This window comes from Pelophylax lessonae (genome assembly GCF_965119305.1).
Source record: "Pelophylax lessonae genome assembly, chromosome: 5".
In the NCBI taxonomy this organism is placed as follows: Eukaryota; Metazoa; Chordata; class Amphibia; order Anura; family Ranidae; genus Pelophylax; species Pelophylax lessonae.
In genome coordinates, this window is record NC_138772.1 from 180,542,430 (window position 1) to 180,561,858 (window position 19,429).

General features: G+C 41.3%; 1 protein-coding gene across 1 annotated transcript in view; it reads left to right on the forward strand.

Annotated features, from left to right (window-relative positions):
• The window catches only part of ULK4 (unc-51 like kinase 4), a 1,112,493-nt gene that overhangs the window by 724,968 nt on the left and 368,096 nt on the right, over window positions 1–19,429 (forward strand). Inside the window, exon 32 of the mRNA XM_082258381.1 lies at window positions 3,142–3,247. Within this exon, the coding sequence (XP_082114507.1) occupies window positions 3,142–3,247 (106 nt within the window). The remainder of the gene's footprint in view (window positions 1–3,141; window positions 3,248–19,429) is intronic.

Sequence of the window (19,429 nt, forward strand, 5' to 3'; positions counted from 1 at the left end):
ATGCAAAAGTGAGCAAGAACACACATAACTCCCAAGCGGACAGGAATTATGGCGGAATTTATTCCTGTTGAAATAACCAAAGCATATAAGAAGCAAGGGAATGAATTACCCCTCCAAGCTCTGCTTATGCCTAAAATAACTTGTACAGTTATAGGGGTTTGTTTCGTCACTACTCCTTCTGTACCATTACATAAAGATCTTAAAATTATTATTTTTATGACTTGCATTTACAACAATCCATTAAAGAAAATACATCCTATGCTGATTTATCTTTATTTATTCTGCAGAGAACATGCTAAATACCCAGCAGTTTTTCAACATGTCCAGTGGGTATTCAAATGCCCATATAGTTTAAGAGACCATTCGGACATCTTCAGTACATTACTGCACTGTGTTGTGTGTTGGGTTTTCCTCTCTCAACAAAGAAATGCTGGAGTTCTGTCAGAGAGACCATCAGGTTCTTGGTCACCTCCCTGACTAAGGACCTTCTCCCCTGATCTTTCAGTTTGGCCGAGCAGCACGCTCTAGGAAAAGTCCTGGTGGTTCCAAAATTCTTCCATTTACGGATGATGGAGGCCACTGTGCTCATTGGGACCTTCAATGCTGCAGAAATATTTCTGTACCTTTTCCCAGATCTGTGCCTTGATACAATCCTGTCTCGGAGGTCTACAAACAATCCCATGGACTTTATGGCTCGGTTTGTGCTCTGACATGCACTATTAAATGTACAACCTTATATAGACAGTTGTGTGCCTTTCCAAATCATGTCCAATCACCTGAATTTAAATACATTTGCAAAGATTTCCAACAAACTTCTTTCACGTTGTCATTATGGATATTGTTTGTAGAATTTTGAGGAAAATAATAAATTTAATACATTTTGGAATAAGGCTATAACATGACAAAATGTGAAAAAAAGTGAAGGGCTGTGAATACTTTCCGGATGCACTGTATATGCAAAGTAATGTAATGTGCAATCCCATGCTTTCTGGGGGGAGCTACAAAGTTCAGATATTCACCCACCCAACAGATCCTGCATTGTCCCGCAGAATACTCTTCTGCTACAAATAGGGTCCTGCGCTGCCATGTTCTTTGTGACATCACCAGGAAGCTGCTGGCTTTTCCAGGCTCATCTGGTGGGCCTCTTATCTTGTGTAGTGGGGGGGGGGGGAGGGGTTGAGCATTCATCATGAGGGTGAAGATCCACAAATAGACATGCTTCCTGGCTTACACTTCAGTGTTTGAAAAGTGTGTTGAGCTGAATGGAAATTTTCAACAAAAATTACTAGAGGCTGCACTATTGGTAAAAGTATGCAACCCCTTTTTATCCTTAATTGTTTACTAAACAAATGGCCATGGAGATAATAAAGCACAGGATTAGGGTTTGTAGATTCAATCAGGTTTAATATTTGATTGTCACTAGAGTTGTGGTCCATCTAAACAGGTCATGTTGAATCTACAGAAGCAGATGCATACTCTTTTTTGCACCCTAGCCTCCAATAGTCATGTGTAATTAGCTTTACCATGACTAATAGGCGAACTTACTGCAATACAGTCAAAATCAGCTTTAGGCTAGAGAGAGGAACTAAACCCTCCTACACTTTACAGTCACAAAAGCAGCCATCTTGGCCTCTGTTTGACTTCCAGTTTCCATTGTTCTGCACATTTGATCAACTATGACACCAGGGGTGCAGACATGTCTCCCGTGCAGGGCTGTCTTTTTACTGTCACTGGGATGCATAGGTGTTGTGTGCATCCCCGTGCTGGTGTCCTATATATTTCTATTGGAACATGCAACTGCACAGACCCAGTCGCTGTGTCCTAATATGACATGCTGGTGTAGGTCTCCGAACGTACTCTGTTTGCATTTGGGGACCCTCATTTACATGATATGTTGGGACACAGTGACTGTGTCAGTGCAGCCACATGTCCCAAAAGAAATATACAGGATGCCACAACACCTGTGCATCCCTGTGCCATTAGAAGATGACCCTGCAGTGGAGACACATGTCTACGCCCTGTGTGAATGGACTCTAGAAGTTATTTTTCGGGTCATGCCTTAAGCTCTGTTTCAGACTAATGCGGTGCAGGATTCACAGAAATTCCTGTGCGCTTGCGGCACCACATCACAATCAAACTCTGTTCATGCAAACCGCTACAGAAGTCAGTTTTAAGTTATTGACATCCCAAAAAGGGTTCCCTAAACGCAGTGTGATTGGCAAAATAGGATCGTATAGGTGTGAAATGCGATCCGGATGGGCTCAAATCCCACTGCAAACAGGAATGGGTGCGAATTACATGCGGTTTTCCGCACCCCACCAGTGTGAACCTAGGCTGAATGTGAATGTTCTGGGAAACAGATTGGTGGGTTTAGTTCTACTTTAAGAACAATCTCACATCCAGATCCCCTGTTTTGGTTAGGTAGCAGATTATAAAATTGTTACCTAATTGTTCTCACATTTCATCACCTTTTGAGTTAATTTGGCAAAAAAAATGTAAGCTTAGGACAAACTATGCAGTTGAATTAAGTGAAAAAGTGAGTTTGTTACAGAACACTTGTTACAGCTATTTACATTTCTTGCTTGTCTCCCCCAACACAACGTAATTACAAGGTACAATTTATGTTGCCTACTTTTTTTTGTGATTTAGACAATGCATTTGTCTTGAGTGACAAATTAATGACAGAGACAGGAAAGCACTTTACACAGACATTGCCATCTATCATTTATCAAGGCACCAGCATGAATTTCTTAATAGAATCCTCTTTTGTTTTTATATAGATTAACTTTAATACCTTTTTTGTTCCATTTGTTATAAGGCCCTCCAACATGAATAAAGGATATTGTCATGTCAGTGTTTATAAATAAATCTCTCTCCTTATATGCTTCAGAAATAATTAGACCCACTGGTGGTAGGTGCTAAAAGAATCATTAATCTTCCTCAAAGAGGCAACATGCCTGAAACAAGTTTTATAGAAGACAGATTTCAAGTACATGTGGCAGCTGGGATGTATGTCCTTCTAGCTGAACCACCCACTTGTAATGTGCTGAATCCTCCAAGAAGCGTGCCAGTAATTAGGGATGTACAAGCTCATGCACTTGAATTGCATTCTGTGCTCACTCTTTCTGCTTGTTTTTACAGACACATCAGGATAACATGCTGGGAAACGTAATTCAAAATGTCATCTCTTTATTATACAACTTGGTGGTACACAAAGGCACAAATATGAAGCTGCTGTACGAACAAGGTGGGTAAAATGTAGAGGTTAACTTGTGTTGTCATTGATTAATGCAAGCTTTGAAACAACTGCCAGCTTAAAAATAGCAGAAAGCCAGCTTACAGTACTCAAGCAGTTCTGAACTACTTAACAATTCCATTGCCTACAAGGGCTAATTCACACATTGTGCGGTGACAGGCTTTTTACAGCATTGCAGAACACTTGTCACCACAAGGACACACAGAAAACAATTGTTTTCTGTGTGTCCCATTCACACTGCAATTCAGCCTGGAGATGCGCTGCAGCATGCCACAATGAAAATACAGACACCAGTGGTGGCTGGTGCTCCATGGGCCGGGGGGGGGGGGCAGAAGACGGACTGCACCATACACCCCCCCCGGACCACACCAGGCCGCACACCATACCCCCCCCCCAGGACCACAGCAGGACCCCAACCCCCCCCGGCTCACTCACCACAGCAGGACCCTGGCCCCCCTCCCTGGCTCACTCACCCTGCCTGGACATCTGGACATGTGCAGCAGCAAACAGCGGCAGCTTTGGCTTTTTCCCCCTCAGTCTTCTGCGTCTCCTTCCTCCTCCTCCATGCCCAATGGCATGGCTTCTCCTTTCGGCCAATCAGGAAACTGGTCTCAGGACCCGCTTCCTGATTGGCCAAGAGGAGGATCCGTGGGACAATAGCGATATATTAATTCGCTATTGTCACACAACTGGGTTAGGTTGGGGCGCAGTCCACCCTTTTTTTTTTTTTTTAGCCTATTAGAGCCGCTGGCTCTAATCACATGCTAAAAAAAAAAAAAAAGCCCCATTGAACTCCAAGCGTCCGACGCCCCACATGTAGATTAGGGGCTCGGATGCATGGATAGGGGGGACAACGCCCCTGCGCCCCCAATGCACCAGCCACCACTAAACAGCACATTGTATACAACTGCATGCTGTGACACAAATGAAGTGTAATTTTGTACACTTTAAATAAACATTGTACAAAAAAAGGGAGCTGTGTGATTCACTGAATCATGCACAACACTGCCCCCTACCGCATTCAGGAACAGACAGCTGCCAGAGAGGTCAAGTGCTCCAGCAGCTTGTCCGTTCCTTGTGTGAATAAATCCTGAATGTTGGAGTAGATCTAAACTCAATCACTAAAACCTTTATAAGCTTTGACATGGTAATGTAGTTTTTTAAAAAATGTTGTTTTCAAGATTTTTACCTCTGCAACATTCATTAAGATTATACCTGGTGATCCTGGCACAAAGAACCTTGTTCAGTCACTTCTTGTTATGGGGTCCCTGTCGCCTAACTGCTCTCCTGTATTAGCGCCTTGTCACATGGGCTACTGGTGACTATTAAAAACGGCAGTGCAAAGAGCTAATTTACACTAATACTCTAAAGAGCGATCACTTCTAAGAGGGCATTTGACAGGCAATGAGGAGGAGTTACACCATACAGTTTCGGTTTGCAGCACGGCCCCATTCACTTGAATGCAAACACGATGGGGAAGATCATTTTTGCTGCGCCACATTGGGACCATGGCTTGTGTAAACCCCTGTACAGTTGCCTTTTCAGCTTGTGGAGGTAAAATGCTACTTATTTTTTGCTGCCCTTAATGTACAGTAAACTAGACCTAGCACATTATGCAGGCAAAAAAAGAGGAAATATGGCGCCAGGTCAATGCGAGTAAAGATAACAACACTTTAATCTAATATCCTATTACAGCTGAATAACTTGCAGACTGCATGTAGTGGTGCTGTGGTATAGTGTGTGGTAATCCAAGACGGTAGACAGGGCGAGCTGGAGGGCTGCTGAGGATGTCCGGACTCGCTGAAGATAACAGGGGCTAACGATGTTAGCAAACTCCAAGGCCCCCACCACCGAGTGACTGAAAGTAAAACCGCTCGATAGAGAGACCACCGCTCACACAAGTCCAGACCCACCGCATTAGAGAGCAGGAGAACGACGGAATCACATGCTCTCATGCACCACTACTGGCTGCAACAAGACAGGGCACACAAGCTGGGGAGGTGACGGGCCGCCAATAACTGCAAGTTATTCAGATGTAAGTGGATTTTGAATTAAAGTGTTGTGTTTACTCACATTGACCTGGCGCCCTGTTTTCTCTTTTTATTTATATTCTTGAGGGAATCACAAACCTCTTTTAGAAGCTGCCATCTTGTGAGTGTTCTGTCCAGTCACCATGTGCCGTTTTTCCCATTGGCCTTGTTATCCTGTGGTTCTCAACTACTTATGGACTATAATAAAAAGAAATGGCTGCACTCAGATGAGGTCAAAATCCAGGTTTATTGGACATCCCAATGTGGCAAAAAAGTGGCAAGGTAGACGCTTTTTACACACTAATATGTGTGCTTAATCATTTTTATTATTGACTGTTCACGGAGGCGAGCCGGGCGAGCACCACTGTTGGTCATTAAGCTTCCTATTACCTTGAGCAGTGTATTTCTTTTCTTTGCATACTTATGAACTACATGGACTTAAAACATGATAATATTATTTCATTATTATTTTTCTCTGTTCCTATCAGTCTGCATATTTTTAATTTTATTTTTATTTTCATTTAATTACATATAGATCTCATCTAATATCTAATGTCAGTGAGCGATAACTTACTTTCAGTTGCTGCATTGTTTGCATATTACGCAGGCATAGCCTGCCATTGTCACCATCAGTAAGCAATGATGCGCAGCTGAAGCTGGACTAAGTGCAAGTGAATAGGAAGTGGATGCAAAAAAGGATTTAAAAAAAGTGCAACTTATTGTAGTACAGTTAGGGTTTAAATTACCTTCAATTGAAGTGGATTATGAAATTCACTCAAAATATAATAGAGTCATGCTTTGCCAAAGACATTCAAAGGGCAGCCATAAGTAAAACTGGTTCTGCCCCCTGTTCGATGGCCCCCTATAATGCTCAGAGGAGGATTGGGCCACATATGGCTAGCCTAGAGGACACAAATGAGCATTTTTGATGTTGGAAGCACCCTTATCATCTATAGATATTTTACATCGTCAAAAATAAATGCACAATAGGGCACTTCCTGTCCTAAGGAGACACGCACACTTCACTGTACTATATCGATGGAGGAGCACTATTGTCACTTTAGGACAGAAAACCTCTCCCTTCTCTTCTCCATGCTATAGTGAAATGTATTGTAGTCCACAGAGCGCTGAGAACAATGCTAAAGCCTGGTACACACACACACACACACCAAAAGTTGGTCAGTTCAGCATCTAATGATCCGCTTCTGTTCTGTCTTGCTTGTAAACCAGCATTCAATCAGCACTTTCAGCCAATGGCTGCAGAGCTCATCAGTGTACTGTGTCCAGATAGGAGAGGGGTTGGTGGGGATAAGTGTTCCCCCTGTCAGAATACAATTGCCCAGGTAGGATGCAAGGGTCTTGCAGATTTTTAGGTTTTCTTTTTTCACATTCAACGAAAAAAAAACCCACGTGTATACCCAGCTCACTACTTTTCAGCAGATATTTTTTGCACTTATCAAATAGATATAACGAAAAATTTTCAATGGTACGGTATATTTAATAGACCAAAATGCTCATTGTCATGGTTTAAATACACTTTGTCTCCCGCCGAAAATACCCTAAAAATGGTATGATTAATAATAAAAACATAAAATAAAAAGGACATTGTCAACATTTTGTGTCATTTCCCTTTTCAGTATATTGTTTTCTGTATCTACAGATGCACAGAGGTCATCACTCTTTTTTTTAAACTGTTACTTTATGATTGTGGAGATCCAAGGGGGTTGTATCTGCAATACACCTACCTTTGTGTGTCAGATGTGTGAGCTGGCTTTTATGATTTTAGTTCAAAGAATAAAAAATAATTGATGACACATCAACTTCGATCTTTCATCACCTCAGTCAAAAACTTTTGATGCTTGTGTTACCTTTACTTCCTTGTTCAAACTGAGAGTTACAGTCACAGTTACACTGTGCATTTTCTATGTTACACATTATAGTTGAACCTTTGATTGCACTATACAGTACATTAAAGTAAACTTTCTAAACACCATAAACCTTCAAGACATACCTCTTCTTAAGGTTTTGTTTACACCATGTGCAGAGACACGAGTTTTTCTGCATGTGTACTGCAAGGGCACAAAGAAAACCAATGTTCTCTATGTGCCCTGTTCACACCACAACACTGCTATCACGTACAGATTTTTTCTGCAAAGGAATCTGAAATTATATGCAGTTTACTGACCAGAAAAAAAACTGATGTGACATCAACATTGTGATGTGAACAGGGCACATAGAGAACAATTGTTTTCTTTGTACCCTTGCAGAGAATTTGTGTTCCATATTCCTGCACAGAAAAAAAACTGAGGTGACAGCAGTGTTATGGTGTGAAAAGAGCACATAGAGAACAATTATTTTCTTGGTGTCCCCAGAGAGCCCTACATAATACATATGTATGTCTCTGCACATGGTGTGGTCAAGCTTATACAAGTTAAATCTGTGCGCATTATCTATCAGTTTTTATGCATGTATGGTGTAAACGAGGCCTGAATGTATATTTCCACTTTTGCAGTCAAATTTGTGAAACCCTCACTATTTGTTTGTGTTCTCATTCACATAACATTTCTAAAAGTGAAGTAAGACTATGGGCAATTCTCTTTTTAATTTTGGATAGAGTAATGGAGGGTTATAAACCCTGCTAGGTTTGTTTTTGCCACTTGTGTTTATTTTCCCATCACTTCCTTTTCATTTATCATGTTGAAGGAAGTATCTTCAAAGTGAGGGAATCCCTGGTTGTCTTCAGGGTCACCAGACATAGTGTTCCCATGGGAAGATTTCCCATCTCTTATTGTTCTGGGGACAACCCAAACACTTGCAATGATGATGGTAAACATGACAATTAGAGTGGGCGAATCTCCCAAATGGGGGCACAGATAGCAATAAAAGCCTGAAATAGGTTCTAATCCTTCTCCACTCTATCCAAAACTTGCAGATCTTGCAGATACCCAAAGCAACCTCCCAGACCAGACGGAATGCCAGTTTTTTTTAACAGACAAAGCTTCAACACTTCTAGTAGTATTTGAGTTTATACATAGAAATTAAGGGTGCCACTAAAGGCTCTAGTAGGTCCTCATATGCTGTCAACCACTGGGAGTGCAGACAGGGAAAGAGCTTGTCTCAGCTCCATAGATATCAATAAGGAAGGAAAATATGTCCCAGGAGCCGCATATCACACAAAACCCTCATGTAGAAGCAGTCTCAGCCTAGACTCTGTACAGGCCACATCCCTGACATGTTTCGCTCCTTCCACGGGGAGCATGGCAAAACATGCTGAGTATTTGCTGCTAAGCCCTGTTTCTACACATTCATGTATTCTATTGGTTGAACTAGTGTGTCTTTTTAAGCCTATGTAACTATGTAAAACTACAATTAGCCCATCACTTAGATGGGAAGTGTCAGTGGCCCAAAATAATGTGCAGATGGTAGAAGAGCAGGCAAACTTTGGCAACTCCACAAACAGCCTGACATTTGGCAGTGACAGGAAGGTTTAGGAGGCTGCCACAGGTATGTACAATTAAGTTTTCACACTGGTACGTCATCCCTGCAGCAGTTTTTAGCTTCTGCCCAGTGACTAAAGGCCCATACACATGGGCCAAATGCCGGGCACCATCGGCCGGTTCGTGTGTAAGGCGGCCAGTCCAACAGAAGCTCAGTGGGGGAGATTGCTGTACCAACGCCGGATTGTTAGTATTTGTTAGTGTCTCTGACCCGAGCTCACAGTTTTTTCTTTGTTCAACCCGCTGGGTTGAATGAAAGAAAAAACTCATAGTGTGTACCAGGCTATAGTCTTTTTAAATTGGCACCCTTTCCTGCCTCTCACATGGCAGTGATTTGAGCCTTCTTGTAGGTTGTTTAGAAATTTAGTACTAAATTGTGAGATTCGGGAGGAGGAAATACCTTTCAAAAAGTCTGTAGAAGATACAATTTCTGTGAGTTGGGTTGCAGGTACACCTATAGGTACTTCAGGGAGGTTTTTGGGGCGCTATAGAAGGTCTGATAATCAGTAGAATAGTTGTGTTTTTTTCAAAAGCATTTATTTGTAGCATTTATTGTTGATCCAAATCTTAAACCCCTAACTGTAAGGCCTCATGTATGCTTGGTGTTTTTGCCGCTTCTAGGGGCGTCTGGTGGTCTTTTTTTGCCTCCCCTGCATATTAGCCTATGTGTCTATACACTCATAGGCTTTAAGCAGCATTTAGTGGCATGGGCTTTTAGAGGCAGGAAAAGAAAAACACCAGGAGCAGCAGAATTTTGGCAGAAAAAAATGCTGCTAAACGTGCCTAAATGTTAGGCGCATTTAGTGCTTGAACAATAATTTATTTCAGTGGCCAGAATAAGAGAATATTCTGGCCAGTGAAATTAATTACCGCCCAAGCTCTTGATACTTGTAAACATGCCTATAAAGCTTTAGACACTTTTAAACGCGTCAGGCTTTTTTTCTGCCAAAATGCTTCTGCCAAGAGGAAAGGAGAGTTTGCAAAACGTCCTGTCTGCATGAGGCCTAAATGTGAAATTCCCATTTGAGCCTAAAGATATATTCATGTGAATGCGCTTTCTGTTCTCCTATAGTCCTAGAACTAGGACTTGCCTATGGTTATGTAGAAGACTTATATAGGCTGAAAATATCTACACATTGTAAGGCTGTATTTTAGGCTGAAGTGTTGACAAATAGTTCATTTTACGTTTGATATATCTTAGTATTTTATTGTGAATACTGATAATTCCACATTTATGGTAAAATATTCCACTAAGCTGCCTTTTCTATTCGAATAAAGTATGTACAATTGTAATTTTGAAGTATTCTATGATACCATCCTTTTTTTTTCTGTCTTTAGCGGTCTTGCTGGATCATATAGTGGATCAATAAAGTGTAGTGTATTCCTCCAAGGATTACACATTTGCTTATAAATAGTTAAAATGCAGGAATGAAAAGCAGTGTTGGCATAAATGTAAAGTGACAGCTCTTATCAAGTCACACATACAGTAGTTTCCCGTGTCAGTTAGTCCCTATAGACGTAAAAGTGATACATGATAGGGATATAAAACAACATTTTTATTACTTCACAACTGTAACCAGTCACTCTATATCCATAAAGAGGAACATTTGTCACAATAAAATGACTTTCAACTATAAATGATGCTTTGTTAGTGATCCTGATGCAATTTATCAATTTTATACTTATATACACAACAGTAAAAAAAAAAAAAAAAAAAAAAAAAAGGTTTCTCTTCAGTAGAGAACAGTAAACAGGGTAAACACTAGCAGAAAAAATGGGGAAATAGTGTTATATCTAAATAGATCTGCACAGATATTTTTCCATTCCACAGGGGACCTCAGACTGTTATATAAATAACTAAATCAATTTTTCTACCGACCATTTTCATCTGATTTGCTGATTTCAGATTTTTCTGCATGTTTTTCCTATAACAGTATAAATGCATAATGAGCTGATAGCAGATAAGTCTGAATGAATAATGGAAAGGTTGAGTTGGATTACTGTTTCATTCGTTACTAGTTTAAAGCCAAGTGTAGCCGTGTTGGTGGGTTAGAGCTAAGATGAAAAAGCTGGCAAATAGAAATAAGCGAAATTATTTACAGAATTCTGCCACAACTGAGCACAAGAAAATGTATCAATAAAGGTTGCCTTCAGTAAAAACAGTTTGTCAATATGATCAGTAGATCTAAAAGTGTAGAGAATCAAAGGGCAACTTTACTTTTAGTGCAGTTGTCCTTTTAAAGGTGAATATTACCTTTTTTTTTTTTTTTTTTTCTAAATTCCAGCATCCCTATGTGCCAGTATTCTGTTAATGTACCTCTGTTTCAGAAAAGAGAAAGCTTTCTCTGTCTTCTAGGACAGGCCTTCCCTCACCCTCCATTGTGTTCCATAGAAAACTCCTCCATTACTTACCGGTATTTGTCCCTTACGCATCCTACACACTACTATTTTTTTTTTTTTTTTCGTTCAACCCGAAAAAAAAAAAAACTTACAGCTCAGGTCGGAGCCACTGTACTAACAACCTGATGTTTGTACAGCGATCTCCCTTGCTGTGCTATTGTGTTCTTACAGGGCGATGGCCCCCCAGCCAGAACACTCCGGTCTGTACTCCCAGCCATCGGGAGGTGGTCAATAGACCTTTTTTTGATCATGACCCTTCGACAGAAGGCGGCTGAATGGCCTGCTTCTGTCGGACCAGCTGCCCCACACACAGGCCGAATATTGGACAGTTTCTACTGAACCGGCCGTCTGGCATTTGGCTCATGTGTACTAGGCTTTAGGTTGTAAAAAACTGTTAAGACACAGGAAGGGATTTACCAGCTTGCCTCATTAACACACAACCTGCACCTGGCCTCCTCCTCCAGGAGATTGCTCCACCCACCTCTGTACTCACATACAAGCAATATCAAACACTTTAAAAATACCTGTAATTAAAAAATAAAATAAAATGCTCACCCTCACAGTGTAGCCCCCAAACTTAAATATTTAGTTTCCTCAATGCTTTTTTGCTTCACTGCACTGACCTGCTTGGTGCCACACCTTTTCAAAAAATACTGTACATCTTGGCCATATACTGTACTGTGCCCTATTTTTTCCTATGGATGATCCGTACTCTACTCTCATCCAGAGAAATTAATAGGGACATTGCACAAATGCACAGTTAGCACAGGACCTAGATCAGATCTTTTTCTTGCAAAGGCTATATACTTTAGTATTTTAGTATGGACTAGGCTAAGCTCACATTTGTGCATGTGCAATTGATTCAGTTTTTGATGCATTTTTTGCAGCACATTTTCAAGCATTGTTTTTGATGTGTTTTCATACTTCATTCTTTTTTTTTTTGTAAGAGGATACTGGTTGTTAAATTCAAAATTCTACCAAGAATGCATGTACATGCATCTTTCATGCATTTTTGATGCCATTCCATTAAAGTCTATGGAGTCAAACAAGCACCATCCTTTGTGTAAAAAAAAAAGCCCCTGTACCTTTTCAACAAATGCACTGCAGGAAACTGCATAGATGTGAATGAGACTTACAGCAAATAATGTTAAATGCATTTTATTGTGTTTCTGCGCTTCAGCAAGCACACTAGAAAACAAGTTAAATTTAAATGACAACTTTATTTAAAGTGAAACTGTCATTTAATTTATACACTTTTGTTTAGATTTACTAAAAAACAAAAAAAAATTAGATGAAGAGGATGGGTGGCGACCTTACAATATTCACTTTGTCCAATCAGAGAATGCTTTGCATTCATTTAAATAATACAAGGCATACTATGAATGGCAGTGTATTGCCGAAAAAGTGACTCCCTGTGGTCAGTGTGTAGTAGGGCAGCCACTCCCATAGAAGCTATGCAATACATGGAAGATATCAGCTATCACAATAATAATGCCCTATACTGCAGTGATTTCTAGCTTCCTCATCAGCCCATTGGGTATGAATAGTGCATACTTACATTGTGGCAAACTGGAACAATGCAAGTATGCAGTAGAAATAATTCTTGGAGTTAAGCTTTAAGCTGTGTGTACCTAAATTTTTAACTAAAGGAAAAACTTTTTGTTTTAGTATTGGACAGAGCAGAGCGGGATAAGAACGCTTGTCAGTTTTTATTGCTGTCTGAGTCTCTGTTAGGGAGATTCACCCTCTCAATTTGTGCGGTTTACCATTATCATTTAAAGTAAAAGAAAATCCCACATTGTGGGTTGTCCCCAGAACAGTATTAGAGGGAAATCTTCCAATGGGGACACTAGTTCTCTTGATGTGGGGGTACCCAAGGAATTGCCTTCATTTGCAGGGATTTCCTCTCACTTCCTGTTTAAGCTATGGGAAAGGAATTAAAGGGAAATCTCAGCAATGGGACATAGATGGCAAAAAAACTCCGACATGGGTTATAACTCTCCGTTGAGGGGAAGGGAGGGAGACACCGCGACCACTCCAAGTTCCAAAAACCACACGTGTATATTTATTATTTATTTATTTCAGGTACTTATATAGCGCTGTTAATTTACGCAGCACTTTACATATACATTACACATTCACATCAGTCCCTGCCCTCAAGGAGCGTACAATATATGGTCCCTAACTCACATTCATACATACATAGTAGGGCCAATTTTTTTTATACAGGATCCAATTAACCTACCAGTATGTCTTTGGAGTGTGGGAGGAAACCGGAGTACCTGGAGGAAACCCACGCAGGCACAGGGAGAACATGCAAACTCCAGGCAGGTAGTGTCGCGGTTGGGATTCGAACCAGCGACCCTCTTGCTGCTAGATGAAAGTGCTAACCACTACACCACTGTGCCGCCCCCCACGCAGGCACAGGGAGAGCATGCAAACTCCAGGCAGGTAGTGTCGCGGTTGGGATTCGAACCAGCGACCCTCTTGCTGCTAGATGAAAGTGCTAACCACTACACCACTGTGCCGCCCCCCACGCAGGCACAGGGAGAGCATGCAAACTCCAGGCAGGTAGTGTCGTGGTTGGGATTCGAACCAGCGACCCTCTTGCTGCTAGGATAAAGTTCTAACCACTACACCACTGTGTATATATGGGAGTCCACGGGAGAGTGTAAACCTGTGGTGGAGGCACAGTCCTAAAAGGGTGAAGCTTGATGGATGGATGGAGCTGCTACAGGCACAAAGTCTGGAGCTCTGTGCCACTGTCTGGTAATGAAGAAATGGCTCTGAAAGCCCAGTAAGCACAGTAAGCATGTGTAGTGCCGCGGCTTCCTCGCTATCAGTGTCAATGTCCACCTGGAGTCCAGGGTCACAGAATGCATTTTGAGGGACCTCCCTCTTCCTCAGCTGGAGAATAATAATATTTTTTTATTTTAAGGTTTGCATAACCCTCCCTTGGTCTATCCAAAATGAAAAAAAAAGGTTTTGCCTATAGTTCTACTTCTAATTATTAACCCAAATTTCAACTTTGCTCCTTCTACAGGGAGGGACATAGAGCAAGATAGTAGACAGTTTGTGTTCGCTTTTAAAGCTGGTAATGTTTCATTATGATTCTCTGTGTTTCCAATTGTAAAAATAGACATACCCAGGGAAACATTGCTGTTCAGTAGTTATGATTTTAACATAATTGTACTGAAGAAAGGGATACAAATGGTCAGAATCAAGAAACCTGGCAGACCAGTGTCACAGTGATAAAAAAAATATAGAATCTTTAAATATTTTGAATATTTTTACATTTTAGAAACTCTGCATTAGCTCTGGAGACCTCATCTCAAATGCACTGCATCATAATCCACTGAGAAACAAATATTCTGATGAGCTGATTGTTTGGAATTGCAAAATCATCTTTGGCCAGCAACATCAGAAGAATTTGTGCTCTTCATTGAAAAGTGCATATATAAACTGCCCCTTGTTTCATGAAGTCGGCTTTATGTGTTTTGAAAGACTTTGAATGTGTTACAAATTAAATAAGCCACACCTACCCACGTCTGTTTGGCTGCACAACAAAAGTTCCATTGAGCACTAAAGGTAAAGAAGCAGATGAAAGTCTTGCACATAAATGTGTTTTTTTTATACAGGGAATTGATAAATGTTTATTACAAAGATAACGTGCATTGCTTTTTATTTAGCTTGTTTGAAGTGCTAAACGTTCGTGTTTGATCTTTCTTTGTTTTATCTGGTATTGCAAATGTTATTAGTCATATACAAATGATGTATGCTTGTGTGGTCCAGGTGTACAAAGGGACATTTTTCTCTGAAAGCATGCCAAGCAAGAAGCAGTGTTGTTTACTTTGCCATTTAGAGTAATATATACGCTTTTGTTTTTTTTTGTTTTTTTTTTTTGAGTAGCACAGCAGAGATTAATTGCTGCCGAGTCTTGATAATGCTTAATCTCATTGATGCATTTTAACATTTCCTGCCAGATACATAGCATTTAATGTCATTGAGAAAAGGAATGAGACATTTATACTCCCCCTACCTAATTGGGGGACATTTATACAAAGTATGCAGGTTGCAAGTTGGCAACTTCTACTCTAAAATGTGCAGTTTTCCTAATTATTTACCTCCCAAAATAATAGAGTGCACACACAGTTTAAACATATAATTTCTCATAAATGTTTAGCCTTCGTCTGATGTGGCCCTGTTCTTACAGAGGATTCCAGCATGTCTGGCTGGGGAGCTGTCCAGAACACCCTGTTAGGGCAGGATAACTTGGTCATCGGAGAAAGCTTGCCTTGAATTCAGCATTCTGGAACTCAAAGGGCGATTTGGTTGTCACCTCAATGACAGACTCTTTTATTGTGGGGTCACCCAGTGAGAATACAATAAGAATCCAGTCCAGAACTTCAGAGTCTGGATCTGAGGGAATGGGCTCTCCATCCAGTGTACTTTCAACACCTTTGCCACAGGTGGGCCTGCTGACATCCAGCAAAATTGAATAGCTTTGTTGCCAGGTCTAAAAGTTCAGTTTAAGCTGATGTATGCCTTTCTGTCCCTCCAGGATTTCCCTCACCGATTCTGCTTGATAGAATGAGGACATTCCAGTGATTCTCATCATGCGGTATTGGTTTAGGGGAACGTGGTACTCAGACATACTCAGGCTCCTGGCAGGTGCTCCATGGGTCCTTCTGGATTGCCAAGGGTCAGTGTTCCATCCTACTTCTCAGTCATTTGTTTTAATTTGCATGGCTGTTGAAGCCTCATTCCAGAGGAAGAGAGGCCTTTTGATTTCTGTCATCCCTCCCTCTTGAAGGCTAGGGAACTTCCTGAAAAGTCTACCATCACACCTGGAAGGCTTACTTTGATTGATGCAAGTCGTGGAGCTTTCATCCTAGAAAGTTTTCCATGGGGCATACTCTGTTCTTTCTCTTTTCTAGTCTGGACTGTGACAGCAGACATCTAAAATCGTCTGGTTGCATCCAGGATTGGGATATATTATGTCCTAGATTAGAAGTACTGTTCTCAAGTGGTAGAACCTAATGACCAGCTGAGGTGAGTTGGCTCATTAGGTTCTTTACAAAAACTCCCAGCATGCCTAGAGAGAAGCTGCACCCTGGAACCAGTGGAAACTGGGGAGTTTGAGACCTACTTGTGCGGTGAGACAGCCTGTGTGGCAGACCTCTTAGACAGGGAGATAGGTGCTAGGGGCAGCACAAGGCTGCACCTAGTTGTTAGCTAGGGAAATCCTGTGTATTGAGTTTATTTTCATGTTTTCTTGTTTTATTATTTTTTTTGTTTGTTGCCATTTATGGTTGTGTAAATAAACCACACTTTTTTGTTGTTCACCTTTAGGGGCTCTTTCACACTGTGGAGTCCGTCGGCGGACTCCGTTTTTCTCAGCAGGGGATCGATCCGCCGCTCTCCCGCTGAGCAGGAGGATGACAGCTGTGTCTCCGCGCTATGTGCGGAGACACAGCTGTCAGGTCCCCATGCATCTCTTTGGGGGAATCGGATGGGAACAGACCGTCTGTCCGTTCTCATCCGATCCCGGACAACATGTCTCCACTGACATCCGATGACCCATAGAGATGCTATGTATGCTGTGCTTCATTTTGGTGTAGTGAACTCTTCCAGGTGGTCAAACACACCCGCTGCCAAGCTAACCCCCTCACAGGACCAACATTTGGCCTTAACCACTTAAGCCCCGGAAGATTTTACCCCCATTCCGACCAGGGGGTATTTTGCGATTCGGCACTGCGTGACTTTAACGGACAATTGCGCGGTCGTGCGACGCTGTACCTAAACTAATTTGGCGTCCTTTTTTTCCCACAAACAGAGCTTTCTTTTGGTGGTATTTGATCACCTGTGCGATTTTTTGATCACGCGCTATAAACAAAAAAAGAGCGTCAATTTTGCAAAAATAGCAATATTTTTCACATTTTTTTATATGAAATTCCCCCAAAAAAAATGTAAAAATCAAAATTTTTTAACATTTTCGGCCAATTTGTTTTATGCTACCTATGTTTGGTAAAAAAATTCGCAAAAAGCGTATTTTGATTGGTTTGCGCAAAAGTTATCGCGTTTACTAACAAAGGGAAAGATTTTTGTAATTTTTGTTGTTTTTTTTTTTAACGCGTAATGGCGGCGATCTGCGATTTTTTTGCGGTACTGCGACATTGCGGCGCACAGATCGGACCCTTGACTGACATTTTTGACACTTTTGGGGTTACCAGTGACATTTCTACAGTAATCAGTGCTATATATATGCACTGTTACTGTAAAAATACACTGGTAGTGAAGGGGTTAACTTTATTTGGGAGGGAGGGGCTGTGTGTGTCCCTAGGGGCGTGCTTTCTACTGTGATTGGCTGGGGCTGGGGCTTGAGCTGTAAGGACACTGATCAACGGATCTACATAGTAGATCCATGTGATCAGTGTCTTTACAGCGAGGAGAATGACAGGTCGCTTGTTTACACAAGCTGCCTGACATTCTCCCTCTCCCCTGCCGATCGCCGAGTGGCCGGCGGACATCGGGTCCGCTGGTCACACGCGCGGGGGGGTCCGTGACCACGCGGGAGCGGGAGAGCGCCTCCGGCGGCGCGCGTTCGCTCCCTAGACCCTCACAAGCAAGCAACGTAGCCCTACGTTAGTTTGCCTGTGAGGGGCTGACCGCCGATATAGATAGTCGTGCGGCGGTCGGCAAGTGGTTAAAGAGTAATTCCACTTTTTTTTTAGAAAAAAACATTCCCCCTCTTTGGGATAAACGTATTCCTACCGATTTCTGCTGTGAAGAAATAGCTGCTTGTTCCACTATGCCTTTTGTATACTGGTTCTGAATGGGAGTCACTAATTTATTTTAATCAGCTGGTGCATTTTCTCTGTTCTGATGAGAAAAAGTGCACCCCTTAAGAAGTGATAATCTCTATTTTTGTTGCAGAGGATATCTGAAACCCGTTTGGTATCTTAGTGCACTCAAGCAGGAAATGACAATTCTGATTGCATTCTGTACACCAACTGTGTACAGAATGCCTCCAGGTTGCCATATTGCATTGAATTTTACAGAAAATTACAGTGCCGCAGATTGAAAAGGAAAGGTATTTTTTTTAATTGCAATAAATTACAATATGCCCTTGGTAGCAATTGCATATGCTATAATATTTTTTTTATTTGATATTTTTTTCCCTGAAGCTGGAGTTACCCTTTAAGTACCATTAAGGGACAAATATTTGCTTTGTCCATTCTTTTTCAGAGCCCTTTCGCTTCATACTCTTTAATTAGGGCCTTTGTTCATGGAGCAGCTCACATTTCTCCCATGCTAATTTCCCAGTGTCCCCTTGATATCTCATTCTGGTTCTCTTGGCTTTTCAAAAGCCTCCCTTTTAACCTATTTGGGATATTCCCTTGTCTTACCTGTAAGGTGGCCTTTCTGGTGGCTATCACCTATGTGAGGAAAGTCTCTGAGTTAGTGGCCTTATCCTGTAAGGCCCTGGTGCCCAACCTACAGCCCTTTGGCCCTTTCTGTGTGGCACTCAGGGTCTCTGAAGACACAAATCAGAATTTCCCCATTGCTCTGTTATAGCAGTGATTTCCAGCAGTCTCTTGTCATATGTCTCCAGTCTATGACTATCTCTTGAAGGATGTCCCCAGTCTCCAACAACTCTTATAGCAAGTTCACAGTCCGACAGTCTCCTGCAGTATGTCCCCAGCCTCTGACCATTTCTTGTATCATATCGGCAGTCTATGACTATTTCCTATACCATGTCTGCAGTCTGTGACCATCACTTGTATTATGTCTGCAGTCTCTGACCATCTTCTGTACCCTGTCTGGTCTGCAGTCTCTTACTATCTCATATATTATGTAAATGTAAAAAATGTATATTATCATTATACGTAAAATCTTCATGCAGTTATCAGAATACAATATTTTAAAGGTATTTTACTAATAATTATTTTAAGAAAAATGCAGCATACACAACATTTTTCTGTTTTGGCATATGTGAGCTTTATAAATGTACTTATAGAGATATCCTGTTTTTGTTAACCAGCCTTGAGAGGTGAAACTGATTGAAGATCAAGCTGTTTGGGTATACAGTTTGTGTTTGGGCCCTCTGACCTCTCTGATTCCTGTTAGTCTGTTCTCTATTATAGACAGTGAAATGTGGCCACATAAAAAATTTAAAGTTCCCATAAACTTTAGATATATTTTTTTCTGTCCATGTTATTGTGATATGTCCATTTAATTTGACA